This window comes from Amphibalanus amphitrite, unplaced genomic scaffold (genome assembly GCF_019059575.1).
Source record: "Amphibalanus amphitrite isolate SeventyFive unplaced genomic scaffold, NRLGWU_Aamphi_draft 000202F_arrow, whole genome shotgun sequence".
Taxonomy (NCBI): Eukaryota; Metazoa; Arthropoda; class Thecostraca; order Balanomorpha; family Balanidae; genus Amphibalanus; species Amphibalanus amphitrite.
Window position 1 is genome coordinate 157943 of NW_024881697.1, and position 19308 is coordinate 177250.

Sequence of the window (19308 nt, forward strand, 5' to 3'; positions counted from 1 at the left end):
TGCCTATAGGCAATAGGTGTGGCATATCATATTGGACCTTTCTCCCCCCCCCCCGTTCAGCAACCGCGGACTGCCAGGGATCGGGCCGGCCATGAGTTACCCCACGCCCACCCTTAACCAGGGATGCGGAGTCGTGGACATTTCAGACGGTTCCGACTCCGGCTCCGGCTCCGGGTGAAATGCCATGGCGGCTCCGGCTCCGGCTCCGGCTCCGAGTAAAATGGTCCGGCGGCTCCGGCTCCAATACTCAGTACATTTTAAATACCTACGGGTGGCAGAAAAAGAAGATGGGATTGGTGCACGCTGCTTCTGCATTTGCATAACTTAAGGCTATTTTCATATTTTGAATACCGTATTTCTTACTGCCTGGAACTGAAGTTCAAGGCAGTTCGGTTTGACAAACCGAACTAGGTCAATATTTGTTTCCTCTTCAAAAAAGGAGCCGGAGTCGCCCCCTTTTTTGACAGCTCCGGCTCTGGCTCCGGCTCCGAACTATATTATTTCACAGCTTCGGCTCCGGCTCCGGCTCCGCACCCCGGCCCTGCCTCAAACCGAAAGTCTGGATCCACCCTGGTGCCCTAGCTAATCGCTTACTAGAATCAGCGCACACAGATGTCGTGGTTTACATGTATTTGCATAGATGTTGCAGCGATAGCGACACATGCAGTGCAAATGGTAGCAGACAGCAGTAGTTTCCCCTACCAAAGTGGTGGTTTTCTACCACAGACGCTCGTCAAGGTCGGAAATTCCAAATACGCGATGGCCAGAGATATCAACTTAAAAGGCCATTGTTGCATTCATTTAGTGGAGATCATTAAAGAGCCGTGATAGGCCACAAGTCGCGTGACATCATACGCGTAACAACCAATGACGTCGGCCTGCAAAACCCAATGGAAGCGGCTAGCAGCGTGCAATAAAACAGGGCGCTGCTTTCTAAATGTCTGTCGTGCGCCATAATTGAATATATTCTTTGTAGCGTGGCAACTCAGTATCTTTGTTAACTATTGTACTAGTATTTAATAACTTCATGATTTTATAATTGTGCTTACGCTTTATGTTGATATTAGTGATAAATCCTTAGATGAAGTAAACCGATGTGATATTTAATAGAAAGATAGCAAACTAACGCACCATTCATTCGAAAGCTGGGAAATCTACAAAAAAGAACTACTAAAATTCCTGAGGAACCAAAGGATCAAATTGGTATCAAATAGATGCCTGCTATTCCGTCGTGAAAACGGCCTTTATATATTACCCAGTTGAAAGCCGTGAAAACATCATTTAATCCACGTTTATTTTAACCCGCGCGGGGCTGGGGTCTCCAGCCGAACGCGCGGGGCTGGGGGGGGTAAATTTTACCCCCCCCCTGTTATCTCCCGAACTAATGGTCCGATTTGGAAAATTCAAAACGCCAATAGAAAGATTGGCACGAACAATTAAAAACATGTACTTAATTTAAAGTTTGAGGTCAAGGTCAAGGTCAAGTCAAGGGTACAAATTGCAAGTTCCTACAGTATCGGCCTTGCACCGTAGTTGCCGAAGAATGGAGTCATGGACTGAGACTGATTGCCCAAAACGTGTTCTTAGGCTACCAAGACAATATTCGTTGCATTCAATATCATTCAGAGGTCAAGGTCAAGGTCAGGTCAAGGTCAGGTCAGGTCAGGTGAGGTCAGGTCACCAAAAACAAAATATAGAAAAGGGCATGTGCGACACATGTTTTATGGGTCATTTTACTCATAGAATTCAATAGGCACACTCAATGAGTGATATGGACCACCTCTGGATGAATTTCAGGTCGAGGTCAGGTCAAGTAAGGTCAAATTTTGAAGTTGGTTGTTAAGGCCTAAAAAGGTGTCTATCTGATGCAGTTTTTCACGGCGAATCGAATGGTGCTATTTTTGTTTCCGTACAAGGTCTAGAACTTCCAAAAAAAATCATTTTTCATTTTTTTTTGTGTGTCGTAAAGTCATAAAATGTTTAATAACTCCCACATTTTTTAACCGATTCTTCTAAAAATTGGTATGTAGGTGCACATAGACCACTTCTCTGACATATATTCCGTTTTTTTTCGATACACTCAAAAGTTTGGATTTTATAATTATTTTTCCAAAAAAAGTCAGTTTTTTTAGAAAAATGTGGGCCAAAATCCAAAATTTTCAAAAAACCGAGATAGCCATTTGATAGACAAAGTAGAATTACGTATAAACTTTTTTGTTACGTCTTGATTCCCCTAAAAATGAAGATGTTAGCGGCGTTTGAAATTTTGCCGTTTTTGAGGCGAAAATGGCGAACATGACGTCACTAAAACGTCAATTTCTCAAATATATTCTGACGGATTTCGCTCAAATTTTCAGGGAACGTGTCAAATTAATGTAAGAAAAGGTACTAAAAGTTTGGCGGCGCTGCGCGCCGCCGTTTTGGAGATATTGCAAAAATTCTCAAGGGGGGGGGGAAAATTCACCACCCCCCACCCCCGCGCGGGTTAAGGCTGTATAAAACTGAGCAACGTTTACTGCACCCAATCCACCGTCTCTTACATTTTGGCATAAAACCTTTTGTGCTACTTTAAGGGGGGGTCCTTTTGTGCTGCTTATAACGAGCTACATATTGCTTTTTCAGGGTCCTTCTAGTTTCCCTACTTTCCGAGATAACCTGGTGTGGCCACAAATACATCATTGCAAAGTTGCCTGAGAGGACCAACCAGGCGGGGGTTAACCTTGCCCTGCTGGGGGGTGTTTGAACACCCCCCTTGTGGTTTTTCGCGAATGTCTCAAAAACGACGGCGCGGAGCGCCGCCGTTTTTGGTACACCTTACAATACAACAATTCTACACATGTTGTGGAAATTTCAGACCAAGGTCATTCAAGGTCAGGTCACCAGGTCACTTGAAGTAACCTCACCTCATAAAAAGTTTCAATGTCTGTCATAGCTACACCGAGTGACCGATCGCTTTGAAACTTTCAGCGATTGCTAAGAGAAATACCATATACAAAATGTTTATCTCAGAATTTTGATATCGATGACCTAAGGTCAGGTCAATTTTGCGACCTCCCCATTATAAGTCAATGGGAGAAAATTGAAATGCGCCTCTTTTGGACGAAAGACATTATAAACACTCCCAAACACTGAATTACAAGTTGTTTAGACACACTGAGCATGGAAATGGTGTCCGTGACCCCTGTTTATGCCCTGACGTCATCTTAGGTCACGAATGGTATCTAACAGTTTTCCGCAAATAAATTTTGATAGAGGCATGCTAGAGCGATGAAAACGCCTTAGATGTGTTCAGCTCGACGATACGGATCGACTGATATGCAACTTGACCCCTTCCGGTCAGGTAATGACCTTGACCTGAGGTCAAATTTTTAAGTTGACCTTTTAAGGTCAAGTTATAGTTCATTCGATGCGTCTTGACGAGAGGAACACGATGCCGGTAAAAATAAGCTTGTACAAGGCTTGGGTCAAAAGTTATTGCAGAAAAAACTGTTTCCGAAAAAAATCGGCCATTTTTGCAGTTTTTGCCCCCTGCAGGCAAAACCGTTGACGTTAGGCCAAATCTGAGAAAATTATTCAGAAAGGGCGTTAATGGCGCTATCGAATGCGTTTTTTCCGCGGCGCTGTAGCTCTATTGGTTCCCGAGTTATGCGTTGGCTTCTTGGAAATTGTCGACATTCGACCTGGAAATCGCCCAGTTCGACCCAGATCCGAACTGGGCGATGGAGCGGCTCCGCCCAGTTCCTCCACGAGATAGGGAGGAACCCGTCCGTGGACTGCCCACAGTGCCGCAGTCTCGGCTGTATCGCGGCCCGCTGCAGGCTCTGTGGAGAGGAAGCCGACACACCGAGACACATCCTCATGACATGCCCGGGGATGATGGGGGTCCGCCTCCGGACCCAGGCCATCGGCAACATACTGCCGACCCCAGAGGAGGTTCGGCGCAGCGATGCGGTGGCGGCCCTGGTGGCCGCCTTCAGGGCCCTCCAGAGCCACTAGGCTACACCGCCGCGGCTGCGGGGACCGACAACAACAACAACACCTGGAAATCGGCGAAATTTTGCCTTCAATGACCTCTGGTGACCTGACCTTTGACCTGACCAAAAAATTGACCGAAGTAATTTCCTCATTATTTTTGACGCTCTTTCGAACGCCGCCTTCCGCGTATCGCTACGTGGCCCAGGAGCCGAGTTAGAAGGGGGGTGTTCAAACACACCCCCCCCCCCAGCAGGGCGTGGAAATCCAGGACCCCCAGCCGGGCGCGGGTTAATCCCAGGTGTATGTATTTCTGACTTATCGCACTAATTTGGCTTTGACACTGTCAAGGATCTCCAATTACTTACTGATATACACCGCTCGCACCGCCTCCCAATCCCAAGGCTTGCTCCTTTTTGTACTTGATATCACCGACAGAGCTGAATCCTCCTTTCTGAACCTGAAGAAAAAGTATTGAAAATATGAGATCGATTTTTTTACAGCGCACACCAATTTAACCCTCGTCCGGCGAGGGGGGGGGGGTGATGCAACCCCCTTAAGATTTTTCGCAAATAACGTAAAAACGGCGGCGCATAGCCCACTGTGATAACCTTTTCGCACCTATCCTTAAAATTTGAAGTCCCAGTCTTTTCAGGTCAGGTCACCAGGTCACAAAAACCGGTACAAGGTCAGGGGAAAATTGGACTAGCTTAGCGGTAACTGAATTCTAGAGTTTACTTAACCCGCGCCCCGTAGGGCTATCGGCGGACCATACCACCCGTAGGGGGGGGGGGCGTTTCGCCCCCCTAAGATCTCGGAAATTTAACGCTCATTTTCAAAATTCAAACGGCGTTCGATAGCCCCACCGGAGAACTACCTTGTGACCAAATTTAATTGACCTAGGTCAAACCGATGACGTCACAGGTCAGGTCAAATGTCGGATTTTCACCGTTCACAGGCATTTCAAGAAATGTGTTGTGAAATTGAGTAAATTGGTAGGTTATTGAAAACCATCGATAGTACATTGTTCGTCAAACACATACCTACTTTGCTATCTGAGGTCACTGATACCAGGTCAAGTCACAGAGGTCAGGTTACTGGGAGTCACAATATGAAAGTGTCGTGTGATACATGTTTTATGCTCCATTTTGTATGACATATGCGATTATGTGGGTCAGACAGTCTTTGGGGCCAGCTTAGGTCACGTTTTGGTGAAGGTCAGGTCAAGGTGAGGTCAAATTAGGTCAAATTACAAAGTTGCTATTTTTGCATTACCCCCGCGCCCCAGTGGCGGTCTCAGCCAACTTCGCCCTAGTAGGGGGGGGGGGGGGCATATGTTACCACCCACCTCTAACTAAAAAACTAAGAGGGCTATAAAGACGCAGTAAAAAGCAGTCGATAGCTCTTAATGTGTACGTTTGAAAGTATTTCGGTCATTTTTGACCTTAGAGCAATATTGGGTTCACCAGAGGTCATCAAAGGTCAAAATTTGCCATTGTCATTATATTTTTCAGAAAACATGCCGCTATCTCAGGAACTATGGTAGCTAGAATAACGCATGGAAGAGCAATCGATAGCTTTTGAACTCTTCTTTTGAAAAAGTTATTATCAATATTGACCTCAGGTCAACGGTTTAGCCTCCAGAGGGCAAAAACTCCAAAAATAGCTGTTTTTACGAAAAGTGTTTTACGACAATAACTTTCGACTACAAAAAGCCACGACATTTCTATTGCCAGAATCGTGTTCCCCTCGCCGAGACGCGTCGAATGAACTTTAATTTGACCTTGAAAGGTCAACTTGAGAATTTGACCTCAGGTCAAGGTCATGACCTCACCGGAAAAAGGTCATGTTGCATATCAGTCGATGTGTCTCAACAAGGCAAACACAATGAGACCATTCCCAGCGTTCTATCTCTCTCCAATCGCGAGTTATTGGCAAAAAACTGTCTGTGGCCTCAAGTGACCTCGGATGATCTGTCTAGCGGCTATCAGCAAAAATGACACCTTGGTCATCACGAGTGGACTAAATCATTATGATTCTGAAATATTTGGACTGTTCCGATGCGTACACACGGATCTAGAGGCATTTTCATTTTTCTCCATTGACTTGTAATGGAAAGGTAACGCCACTGATCTGACCTTAGGTCACGGATATAAAAAATCCGAGATATACAAATTGTAGGCGCCCATAACAGCATGCAATCCACCAAGTTTAAATTCTTTTTGACAAACACTGCAGGCTGGACATGATTGCAAACTTTTTTTAGGCTTGGTCAGTTAACTTGACCTAGTGACCTGACCTTACATGACCTGGGGTCAAAAATTTCACACATTGTCCAAAATTAATGTACCAAAAGCTACCCGAAGCGGCGCGGCGCTACGCGCGGCGGTTTTTTATTCACACGCAAAAAAAAACGCGACAGGGTGGTAACATATGCCCCCCCCCCCCCACACTGGGGCGAAGGTTAACCCGCGCCCGGCTGGGGGTCCTGGATTTCCACGCCCTGCTGGGGGGTGTCTGAACACCCCCACCCCCCTTCTAACTCGGCTCCTGGGCCATGTAGCGATACGGGAAAGGCGGCGTTCGAAAGAGCGTCAAAAATAACGAGGAAATCACTTCGGTCAATTTTTTGGTCAGGTCAAAGGTCAGGTCACCAGAGGTCATTGAAGGCAAAATTTCGCCGATTTCCAGGTCGAATGTTGATAATTTCCAAGATGCCAACGCATAACTTGGGAACCAATAGAGCTACAGCGCCGCGGAAAAGCGCATTCGATAGCCCTATTAACGCCCTTTCTGAGCAATCCCCTCAGATTCGACCTAACGTCAACGGTTTTGCCTGCAGGGGGCAAAAACTGCAAAAATAGCCGATTTTTTCGGAAACAGTTTTTCTGTAATAACTTTTGACCCAAGCATTGCACGAGCTTACTTTTACCGGCATCGTGTTCCTTTCGTCAAGACGCATCGAATGAACTATAACTTGACCTTGAAAGATCAACTTGAAAATTTGACCTCAGGTCAAGGTCATGACCTGACCGGAAAGGGTCATGTTGCATATCAGTCGATCCGTATCGTCGAGCTGAACACATCTAATACGTTTTCATCGCTCTAGCATGCCTTTATCAAAAGTTATTTGCGAAAAACTGTTAGATACCTTTCGTGACCTAAGATGACCTCAGGGCATAAACAGGGGTCACGGACACCATTTTCATGTTCAGTGTGTCTAAACCACTTGTAATACAGTGTTTGGGAGTGTTTATAATGTCTTTCGTCCAAAAGAGGCGCATTTCAATTTTCTCCCATTGACTTATGTCGCGAATTACTTTGACATTTCCGATGATACGAACGAGTACGTTACGTTAGATCGTTTAAATCGATGTGTCAAAACGAGCGAATCGAAACGTATTTACCGGATCACTTCATAATGTATTCACACTCGCCAAATTCTATCGACCTCATTTTCGAAACTATCATTTCTACGCACATTCGTTGACCTCGGCACGTGACCTATAACAAATTCTGGCATAGGCTCGTGCGCCCATTTTCGGGGAGCCACAGAGTCGGCGACATCCTCCCCCCTCACTGCGGAAACGGTCGTTAACTACAAGCGCGCCGGCTACAAAATACAAAACATAGCACTAATCGCATGAGCGCATTCTACTAACACTGCGTTCGAACGTTGACCTTTGGACATCCTATTCCTCATCCGAGGCATCCAATACGCACAGTTTGACTACCGGTCGCACGTATGTGCCGCTCTTAGTCTTCAGCTCCACCGTTCTAACGCGACCGTCGGAACCGGGGAAGACCTTCACCACTCGTGCTAGCGGCCATCTTCCACGCGGCAGGTTGTTGTCGGTGACTAGCACAACGTCACCCACCTGAACTCGTCGGCTCTCTCGCGACCATTTGGTCCTCTTCATCAGGGTTGGCAGATACCAGGGTATATTGAGTGAAGGGTAGGACGAACTTTGGTAGGAATTTCTAGTATAACTACTAGAAAACCTACTATATGTGGTCGGGACTAGCAAAAACTTAGTTCAAACTAGAATATGGTAGCGCTTATGGTTGGCAGTCGTGACGCGCACGTGACATTCATTTATTAAATTTCTTAAACAACAGGCTTTAGAGGCCGATTAGTGGGCAGATACATTCAATTAGCTATTAATAATTGATTATGCAAACATTCAAGAATCTACATCATTCAATTCTAGCCGAAATCACGCGGCGCTCCCAGGATTCGAACTCACGACCCTCGGATCCGTAGCCCGATACGCTACCGACTGCGCTACCGAGGACCGCGCGCCGACGATCGGAGAGCCGGATCGCGGGTGCTGGCGTGCAGAGAAATCTTTACCCTGTACGCCGTAGAAGATCGGCTGGGTTTCGTGAAAAATGGTAGAGGAATTGTCGAAAGAAAATTCATCGATCTATCAATTGAGACTAATAACCATTGATTCCTTCAAAAGTTGACCGAGATATCGCTCGCCGAAAACAGGCCATTTAACATGTAAACCCTATGGGCTGGTAGGAAATGTACGCCGTGGAGCAGCAGTGCTACCAACTAACTTCGGCGGGGGCCGGGCAGATACTCTTTGTGCCAGCGTTTCCAAAAGTGCTCTGCAAGCTGCTGAGCATGACGCCATCGTCTCCGGAAACTCAGTTGTTCCCCAGAAAACATGCCTGGAGCGAGACTGGGAGAGTCGCGACCGAGAATCAAATGGTTCGAAGTCAAGGCCTCTGGATCATCTGCATCGGTGCTCACATACGTGAGCGGCCGACTGTTCAACATGAACTCGACCTCCATGAGAACAGTGCTGAGAACTTCATCTGTGACGAGCTGGTTGCCCAGGACGACGCGTAGTGCTCTTTTCACTGAAGACACCAGTCTCTCCCAGCATCCACCCATGTGAGGACTGCCAGGCGGGTTGAAGCTCCACTTGATGTTCTTCTGTGCCATCATGTTGCTTATTTGTTCGTTGTTCCAGTTTCTGAGAGCATCACGAAGCTCCTTATCGGCTCTCTTGAAACTTTTCCAGTTGTCACTGAATATCTGAGCTGGTTTCCCGCGCCGAGCGATAAAACGGCGGAGTGCTAGCAGGAAACTATCAGTGTCGAGAGACGGGGTGGTCTCCAAATGTAGCGCTCTTGACGCCAGACAGGTGATAAGCAAGACGTACCGACGCTCCGTTCTGCGGCCTACACGCACTTGGAGAGGACCGAAAAAATCCAGTCCGACTGAGCTGAAAGCGTGCTGAGAATCAAATCTCGCTTCAGGCAGGTCTCCCATCAGAGGGGCCTGGGGGCGGCTGCGCAGTTTCTTGCAAACGGCGCATCCTCGTAGGTATGACTTGATGGTGCTCCTCGCCTTCGGAATCCAATACACCTGCCGAAGCTCATTCAGCGTGTGGTCGACTCCCGAGTGAAGCACTTGACGGTGAACTGAAGTCACTATGAGCCGAGTAACCTCGTGTCGTCTTGGTAGGAGAGCCGGGTGCTTGGCTGAGAATGGAAGTTGACTTGCTTGCAGCCGGCCCCCGCCGAAGTTAGTTGGTAGCACTGCTGCTCCACGGCGTACATTTCCTACCAGCCCATAGGGTTTACATGTTAAATGGCCTGTTTTCAGCGAGCGATATCTCGGTCAACCTTTGAAGGAATCAATGGTTCTTAGTCTCAAATGATAGATCGATGAATTTTCTTTCGACAATTCCTCTACCATTTTTCACGAAACCCAGCCGATCTTCTACGGCGTACAGGGTAAAGATTTCTATGCACGCCAGCACCCGCGATCCGCCTCTCCGATCGTCGGCGCGCGGTCCTCGGTAGCGCAGTCGGTAGCGTATCAGGCTACGGATCCGAGGGTCGTGAGTTCGAATCCTGGGAGCGCCGCGTGATTTCGGCTAGAATCGAATGATGTAGATTCTTGAATGTTTGCATAATCAATTATGAATAGCTAATAGAATGTATCTGCCCACTAATCGGCCCCTAAAACCTGTTAATTTAGAAATTTAAGAAATGAATGTCACGTGCGCGTCACAACTGCCGACCATAAGCGCTACCATATTCTACTTTGAACTAACTTTTTGCTAGTCCCGACCACATATAGTAGGTTTTCTAGTAGATATACTAGAAATGCCTACCAAAGTTCGTCCTACCCGTCACTCAATATACCCTGGCTTGCAGCCGTCCTCCAACTCGAATGACTCCGCTTGAATCCAGCAGCGGCGTAAGCTGAAGCAGAGTGCTACTGACAGACACCGACTTCCCACGAGAGAGCAGGTCGATTTCCGACTTGAATGCGTCCTGCTGAGTTGCTTTGAGGATGTGGATTTCAGCGAGTCGCAGCTCCTCTGCAGACAGTGGTCCGTTGTTGCCACAGTCTCGATACTGAGCTGAGTGTCTGGCGATGAAGTTGCAGGCGAAGCGCAATACCCAGGCGGTAACACGCCTATAGCGGGTCCACGACGAGTGGCGAGCCGGGTCGACCAGCAGTGTCGGAACTGACTGTCCAACGGTCACGGAGCCCACCGTTTTGACTTCAGGATCGCTAGCACTTGGTTGGGCCGTTTTGGGAGCAGAAGGCCATTCAATTTCCGGTCTGTAGAGAAAGTTTGGACCCCGGAACCACCGGCTGTCAGAGTCGATCTCGGAAAGCGGCTGGCCTCTGGAGCATTCGTCTGCTGGGTTCAGGGAACCAGGGACATGCCTCCACTGATATGGTTCCGATCGGCTTCTGATCTCGGCTACTCTGTTTGCGACGAAGGTCTGGAACCGTCGAGCCTCATTGTTGATATAGCCGAGAACTACTTCACTGTCGGTCCAGTAGAACGTCTGGTTCACTTGAATCGTGAGGGCCGACTGTATGCTGTCATGCAGTCGTGCGACCAAAACCGCGCCCTGCAGCTCTAACCGCACAATGGTCAGCATTTTCAGCGGTGCCACTCTTGTCCGACTCATCACCAGCGAGCAGGCGATTGTGCCGGTCGAGTCGATCTGCCTGAGGTAGCCGACGGCACCGAATGCCGCTTCCGACGCGTCGCTGAAGATATGGAGCTCTCTTCGAACGACTTCACTCTCCGGCGTAGCAAAACAGCGGGGGATCCTCAGTCGGGAGAGCTGCTCAGCTTCCATCTTCCATGCCGTCCATCGATGTGTATCGTTTTCATTCAGCTCAGAGTCCCATGACAGCTGCTGTTTCCAGACATCTTGCATGAGAAGTTTCGCTCGAAGGGTGAACGGTGCGACCAGGCCGAGTGGGTCAAAGATCGATGCCGTGGTGGCTAGAACTCCGCGTTTGGTAGGCGGGGCAGTGCGTTTTTCTGGTCGATGAACACCGATCATGTCTGTCTCTGGATCCCAGGCTATACCAAGGACACGCTCGGACGGCAGCGGCGTGGACATATCTGTTTTGGCATGAGCCCTGTCTTCAGGTGCTACTGACTCCATCACCTCTCGTGAATTGCTGACCCACTTCCGAAGCTTGAATCCACCTTCAGCGACCAGTTTGACGACAGTATGGAGCATCACTTTAGCCGTCTCCACGGAGTTCTCTGATGTAACGAAATCGTCCATATAGAACTGTCTTGCCACTGCAGCGGCCTCATCACGAGAGAGCGTAAGCTCAGAGCCGTTCTTGATGACTAGTTGCAGTGCAAAACTGGCGATTGCTGGTGAGCATTTGGCTCCGAATATCGCTTTGTTCATTTCATACGTGTCAGGAGGTCTGTTCCGCTCCATGTCCCTCCACAAGAAGCTGAGGGCTGGTCGGTCACGCTGTAGAATTTGCACCTGGTGGAACATCTGGTCGATGTCTCCTGCGATTGCGACTGGCCGCTCACGAAACCGAATGAGCAGCCCAGGTAGGTCCTGCAGGAGATCGGGTCCAGTCAACAGGTGGTCGTTCAGGGACGTGCCACTGAACTTGGCGGCCGCGTCGAATACGACCCGTATTTTGTCCGGCTTGTTTGGATTGCGAACCGCATGATGCGGCAGGTACCAGCGTTTTGAGCTCGGTTTCAACACTTCCGATTCTTCGAGCTTTCGGGCGTGACCGAGTTGCACGTAGCTTTCGATAGTTTCTTGGTATTTCTTTCTTGTCTCTGGACTTCTATGGAGAGATTTCTCGGTTCGCTCGAGTCGACGGAGCGCACCGAGACGGTTATCCGGCAGCGAGACGTCATCGTCTTTCCACAGCAGTGGGGCTTCAAGACGCCCGTCCACCAGCTCGACCGTTTCTTCAAGGATTTTCAGAGCTCTTTGGTCTTCATGCGATGTAGGCTTCACCTTGGAGTGTGTTGTTCCAAAAGTCTCCATGTCCCACCACTTCTGAACCAGGTTGGTCAGATCGAGGTCCTGTGCTGGGCTCCGATGAACATGCATCACGTGATGTTCTGACGATGGAACGAGGTTTGTTATTGTTCCGGTCAAAGCCCATCCAAAGTTCGTCTTTATGGCCACAGGCTGGCCAGGCTCTCCGATTCGAACCTCGCGCTGGATGATTCCTTCGATAATGTTTGCTCCAAGAAGGACCTCCACCTGCTCTGGCCTCGGAAGCGCGACGTCAAGCCCCTCCACATGACGCCACTGCGAACGTGCTGAGCTGCTGATGTATGGCACGGGAATATTCAGCCTCGGTACTGTCCACACTTCATTTGCCATGACTTCTGTTTCTTCCGATTCCCGAGCCAGGGGGGTGATTTTCATGGACGTTCTCAGAGCGATTCTCTGTGGCCCGGCTCCTTCGATACTGTTAAGACGGAGCGACTCCGATTCACCCGTCAGTTTGAGCCTTTTCGCCAGATTTTCCGTGCACAGCGAGGTCTGTGCACCGGAATCGAGAGCGGCGAATGTGTCGATGTAGCTGTGTTCGCCATGTACACGCACAGGTACTATTTGTAGCAGTGTCGTCCCTCCGAGACCTGAGGCTGCTGCCACTGTTCTGTTTGAACGTTCCTCAGTGCCGGCTGCACGAGAGAAGATTCTTTCGCTGCCGTGGAGCAGGTGATGGTGCCTTCCCTGGCACCTGTTCTCTCCGCATTTTTGCGTGGATCGGCACTGTCGAGACCGATGATCGGGCTGAAGACAGAGGAAGCAGCGCCCGCTTTCAGCGACAAACTTAGCGCGGTCATTTGGCGATTTTTGCAGGAAGGACGGACAAACGGCGAGATCGTGTCGCTCCCCACAGCAGCAGGGCTGCTCGTTGTGACTGACTTGCTGTCGACGTGTTGCGCTCTTGTCGCTGACCTCAGGAGTCGTCGTTACAGCAACCGATGTCGAGTGAGTGCGGGGCGCGCGCCTGAAGTCAGAACTGGGGCGTGCCATGTTGCGATCTTGCGGCTGAGCAGGAACGGCCATTGCGATTCGAACTTGCAGTCCCAGCCAGCTATCAAAGTGTGTCATGTTTGGGCGCTCCGGCTCCATTTTGATGACCTCACGTCCCCACTCTCTTTTCAAGTCATTCGGAAGTTTGAAAATGATGCGACGTAGGTTCTCAGTACTGTTAAGGTCTCCGTGGAAACCCATGGCGTTCAGCACTGTGACCGCGGAGCGAACGGCGGCGTGTAGCTTTTCCAGCATGACCGGGTCCACATTTTTCATTGGAGACGTGTTGAAGACGGCACTGAGGCTTGCGCTCACGATATCGTCTTTTCTCCCGAATCGTTTCATCAGAGCTTGTAGAGCGGAAGGATACAGCGCTGCATCGAACATCATTCCTTCAACAGCCTGCTTAGCCAGACCAGTTACGGATGCCTGGAGATGGGCGAGTTTTTCAGCGTCCGATAGGCCTGGCTGGTCGTGGATGAGCGATTTAAAAAGGCCAATCCACTGGGGCCACTCAGTGGCCTTACCGCTAAACTTTGGGAGCTGAATCTGCGGGACACTCCGATAGCCCGAGTGACAATTTCTCGGCGGTTCTATGTCTTGTGGCCTGTTCGCAGCTTCCAATATCCATGATGTAGCTGTCTGACCCCGAGTCAGCTCCGGCGCCGGCCGATTACCAGTTTCCGTTTGAGACTTATCAGCCACAGGGGTGTCAGCTTCGATTGCAAGTCCTTCTTCTGCTGTTCCAACTCGTTCTTGTTCTTGAGAAGGTCCAGCGAGTTCGTTTTCGCCGTCAAAATCGTGCCGCCGTTCCCACTGAAGTTCATTTTCTGCTGCCTTACGCAGCTCCGCTTCTCTTGCTGCGAGATGTGCAGCATCTCTGGCTTCGGCGATTCGTGCCTCTCGATCTATCTCTCGTCTCTGCCTCTCTAAGTTCTCTTTCAGCTCGTCTCTTTTTCTTTCTTCTTCTATCCGTAGTTCGAGCTGACTGAGCTCCATTCGTTTCAGGGATGCTCCGATTTCGGCTTCCTTTGCGGCCGCAGATCGACTTGACCGACTGGAGACAGCAGACTGTGACTGAAGTTGTTTTGCTTGTTCCTGACTCTGACGACGCTAATTCCCCACGGGATCTTAAGTGTTCACGAATGCGTTCACAAATCTTCTGATGTGCTTCTTCGACGTCTGTCATGTATTCTTCGGTCTGATCCTTTTCACGGTCGTCATCTTTCAGGCTGTCCGTGTAGCTGTCATTCACTTCACTTACAGCGTCTAGAGCCTCATCAAGCTCTTTAAGTAAGCCTTCGATTTGGCTTCGGCTTCCCGATGTGTCGACCAAAGTATCAGCCCGTTTACACAGTCTTGTAAACTGAGCCTTCTTTCGACTTCTCAGTTTTCTTAACGAAGCACTATCCATTGTCGGAAAAACAATTACAAAAACAGACTGTGCAAAAGGCTTACGTTACAGCTCAAGAAGGGCATGCCTCATGCTCATTACGTTAAACGTCAGAGACATGCAAAATCGAGCGCAAGTATTTCACGATATCGAACGTTAAGCGATTCGGCCCGGAGGACCAAAAAATGTCGCGAATTACTTTGACATTTCCGATGATACGAACGAGTACGTTACGTTAGATCGTTTAAATCGATGTGTCAAAACGAGCGAATCGAAACGTATTTACCGGATCACTTCATAATGTATTCACACTCGCCAAATTCTATCGACCTCATTTTCGAAACTATCATTTCTACGCACATTCGTTGACCTCGGCACGTGACCTATAACAAATTCTGGCATAGGCTCGTGCGCCCATTTTCGGGGAGCCACAGAGTCGGCGACAGACTAATAATGGGGAGGTCGCAAAATTGACCTGACCTTAGGTCACCGATATCAAAATTCTGAGATATACATTTTGTACGTGCCTTTGCTCTTAGCAATCTCTGAAAGTTTCAAAGCGATCGGTCACTCGGTGTAGCTATGACAGACATTGAAATTTTTATGAGGTGAGGTCACTTCAAGTGACCTGGTGACCTGACCTTGAATGACCTTGGTCTGAAATTTTCACAACATGTATAGAATTGATGTTGATAAGGTGTACCAAAAACGGCAACGCTTTTTCGCTACACCTTGGTTAAAAAACGAGATGTCGATCTGAAATTTTGTAAGTAGAAAGAAGACAGCTGGAACTATCACATATATTCCGTTTTTTTCGAAATTCAAAAAAAAAACTTTTTGGGGATTTTTTGGCTAATATATAAAAAACATATTTTTGGGGGTTAAAACTCAAAATTCAAAAAATCGGAGATAGCAGATTTGTAGCCCTGTCAATTCTACACCTTTTATGTTATAATCGTTTTTTCTGTATCTTCAAAGCTGTAGGCCTGACAGCTCTTCTCGCGAAGATCTTTTTTTGGTCGAAAATGGCAGAACATGACGTCATTCTGACGTCATTTGTGGCCAATCTATCATAGCCTCTGGGAAATAAGTTTTGGTCACAATGTGTAGAATTGATGCTCGGAGGGACCCTGAAAGTTTGGTGGCGATATCTCCAGCCGTTTAGGAGATATCGACGGAAAAGGACAGAGGGGCCGAACGTTTCGACCCCCCTCCCTATGGGGCGCGGGTTAAATTGGTAACAAAGTATATCATTCGATGCGCACGGACGTCCTGACTTCACTGGTGCTTTTATTTTTGCTCTATCTTTACTAGGTAAAAAGTTATAGACGAAAAACCTTTGATATGTTTAAGCAAAATTTTTGCATTCATATCCCCCAAAACCCCCATAAATGTTGACTTAGTCACGTCACCAAAATTTCATAGGGGCGAGGTCTCTAGATCTACTCCTATGGACCCACCTACCTTGTAAATTTAGCGTTTAGCGTTAATTTAGCGTTAGCGTAAGTGCCATAGGAACCAATCGTCGGGGGGGGGTCTTACCAACCCCCGTCGCCGTCTGTGTTATGGAAAAGGCCCTCGCCTGGCGAGGGTTAACCTTCCATGCTGTGGGGGGGGGGGGGCATTTTTTGCCCCCTTTAGTTTTTTTCGATATATCTCCAGAACCGCTGCGCCGATCGTCACTAAACTTTCAGTACCCACCCGTGAATAGCTATTGCACATTGTGACAATTTTTTCCAAGGGCTATGATAGGTTGGACGTTAATGACGTCAGAGTGACGTCATTTCTGCCATTTTCGACCCCAAAAAAGGTTTCGCGAGAAGAGCTGTCAGGCCTACAGCTTTAGAGACACAGAAAAATGTTTCCAAAATGAAAGGTGTAAAATTTTAAGTGCTACAAAACCGCTATCTCGGATTTTTGCAATTTTTTTTATTTTGACCCCCCCCCAAAAAAAATGATTTTTTGAATATAATAGCCGAAAAATCCAAAAACAAATTTTGAACTTCGAAAAAAAACGGAAGATATGTGATAGTACCTACCGCCTTCTATCTACATACCAAATTTGAGATCGATACCTCTTTTTTTGGCCAAGTTATAGCGAAAAAATGTTAAAAATTTATTACGTCAAATTTTCACTCAATTTTTAGGAATTCAAGACCTCGTAGCGCAAAATAAAGACCACCATTAGACTCCTTGTGGCCGTTTTCACGACGGAACTTTCGCAGAGGAACTTATTTAATACCTAAAAAGTACCTACCCTTTGAGGCCTTAACATCCCTCAAACTGAAATATTTTATGTTCAAAATAATTTTAGAAGTTTAAATCCGGGCATTTTTTGCCCTCAAATCACTTATTTATTTACAAACACAGCAATTTTTGGTTCTAGTAGCCCACCTTTCGACTATGAGGTATCAAATCAGCGTGGCAACTTTACTCCCTCGGGTATCTAATTCCGGAATTCTTAAAAACAAGGAAAGTATATATCGAGCTTTCTTTTATGCCTATTGAGTTATGTTTTAATGGTGATTAAAATATGGCAAATTTTTTAATTACATTTCACATAAGAAAAACACGCAAAACAATGAAACAAAAATAACTACGGTGGAAATAACCAATCAGCACCTCAGTAGGATATGACGTCATACAAGAATGGTGTTGAAGGCCGTTTGCAGTCCCGGCCGGTAGGTCACGTGACCGCCGGGAGCCTCGGGTCACGCGGCGGTCGGGAGTCGGACGCGGGACGTGGTCGCGGGTGGACGCGCGGGGCATCATGCTTTGCTTTGCTTGCTTTGTCAACTTAATATAACTTACGATCGCATACGTGTGAAACCCAAACACTGCTCAGTGCCCTTAGAAATTGAGTTTTGGAAAGCTCAAGTCCCTATAGCTCCTCAGGTCGGCAACAGTTGAAGCCTCATCTGGACTAGTGAAAAAAGCGAGGGTAAGGAACCTTGTGTTGCTTTTTCTTTTACCGTTATAATTATCTCAAACCATCACAATTTTGAGTTGCCACATTGTCTGGTTCACTACATTCGTGTAAAACTTGGTGAAGGCTGGTGGCTCAAAGAAAGGTGAAGATATTTCTTTAAGTGCCTAATCCGTGAAATATCCCGGCTTTACAAATCTACACTTTTCATTTTTTCCACGATACATTTTTTAAAATTGTTAAAATTTATTCAACATTTGTTAAAAGGGGCTTTGGTTTGGTGTAAACTAGATCATAAAGTTTACTATAGTTTTGTGCAAAACCTGGTGGCTGAAGAAAATAGTAATTTTGCTAAAATGATGTGCGGAAATTTGTTGCTTTCCAATTTCCAAATCAAATTACTCATACCTATATTTCATTCAAAATTAGGAGGCATTATTACTGTTTTTTCTTGCAACATGAACTGAGTTTGGGTGCAGTGCTCCGGAAACGTTGTGGAACTTTAAGCTAGCTAGAGCAGTTTCCATAAAAATTGTTTAGATAGTTGACATGGCATGTTGACAACGGTTTTGCTGTTTCTAAAAAAGTGAAAAATATTTTCCTGCATTAAACAGACAAGGCATGTTATTCTCATAAGCTATGGAATGTGTGTGCGTGTGTGTGTTTTTTTAAGCTGTCAATTGTAACTTCAGTTACTTCACTTTAGAACATATTGCCCAGAATGCGTCACTGATCATGAGCTGGTATATCATATCATATGTAGCAAATACATAAATGGGAATAGTGTGTCATGAATTTTTGTGCATGCTTCTGGATCATCTGTAATTACATCAAAGGCTCGGCTCAAGAGTGTCCTGCCGACCAGCTTATGCCCAACCCTTTCTGTCCGCAGAACGTCTTCCGTCGCCTGCGACTCCCGCACGCCGTTTGCGCCCCGGCCGTCCGTACCGGTCTTCGCGCTGCGAGCCGCGCTGTTGGAGTTCGCGGCGGCGTCGTGGAGCTCCCATCGGGACAACGTGTGATGCCCGCGTCGAGCTTATAAGCCGTGAGCTTCGATTGGCGGCTCACGCGGTCACCAGCTGTATGTACAGCCTCGGCCCCGACGACCCCGCTAATGGCCGAGACCGGCATACCCCCTGCATGGGTCCGCTGTCCGGCGCAGCGCTGGCCGCCCGCATTTTACGTTTGGCTGAATCGCTGCCCAGCGGGAGCGCGCTCCACGCTGCGGTAGAGGCACACGTTGCGACCCGACTGAGGACCGCAACCGGATGGTGAGACGTCGGCCTCTGCGCCCTGGCCGGGGTAGGCGTGACCGACGTCACAGTGGAGGAACACCCAAACAAGACCAGCCCACCGTCGGAGCAGCATGGAAATATCATGTTCTGCCTGGACGTCGGACCCGGCGGCCGCAGAGCACCTGCACACGTGCGGAGAGGGGCGCTGGAGGCGCGGCTTCTGACATCCCGCGGCGCGGCTGCTGGCAATACCTGACAACGGCGGCAATGGAGGCGGTTGGGAACAGCTGCAGCAATGGTGATGGCGGTGATGGCGACATGGCGGTTTGGGACTTCATCTCAGCGCGGCCGCCGCCCAGGCGCCGCTGCGCCCGGCTGCTCAGCCACCTACCGGATGGCGGGGTGGCCCTTACGGCCCTCACGCCCGTTCGGTCTGCGGCCACGTTCTGGGGTGGCCGTCGCGG

The 19308-nt window shown here is 48.2% G+C and overlaps 1 protein-coding gene and 1 long non-coding RNA gene across 2 annotated transcripts in view; both read right to left on the bottom strand.

Moving 5' to 3' along the window:
• LOC122384901 overlaps positions 1-4426 on the bottom strand; it is a 64258-nt gene extending 59832 nt beyond the window's left edge. The window contains exon 1 of the long non-coding RNA XR_006257116.1: positions 4341-4426. This is a non-coding gene — a long non-coding RNA (uncharacterized LOC122384901). The remainder of the gene's footprint in view (positions 1-4340) is intronic.
• Positions 4427-10131: 5705 nt separating this feature from the next.
• On the bottom strand, positions 10132-12348 carry LOC122384898. Its single transcript, XM_043372708.1, has one exon. It carries the CDS (start codon positions 12346-12348, stop codon positions 10132-10134), a length of 2217 nt encoding a protein of 738 aa, XP_043228643.1.
• Positions 12349-19308: the final 6960 nt, after the last annotated feature.

Bases quoted from the DNA above. Each gene is read 5' to 3' on its own strand.
- LOC122384898 (XM_043372708.1), bottom strand. From the start codon at position 12,348: ATGCATGTTCATCGGAGCCCAGCACAGGACCTCGATCTGACCAACCTG.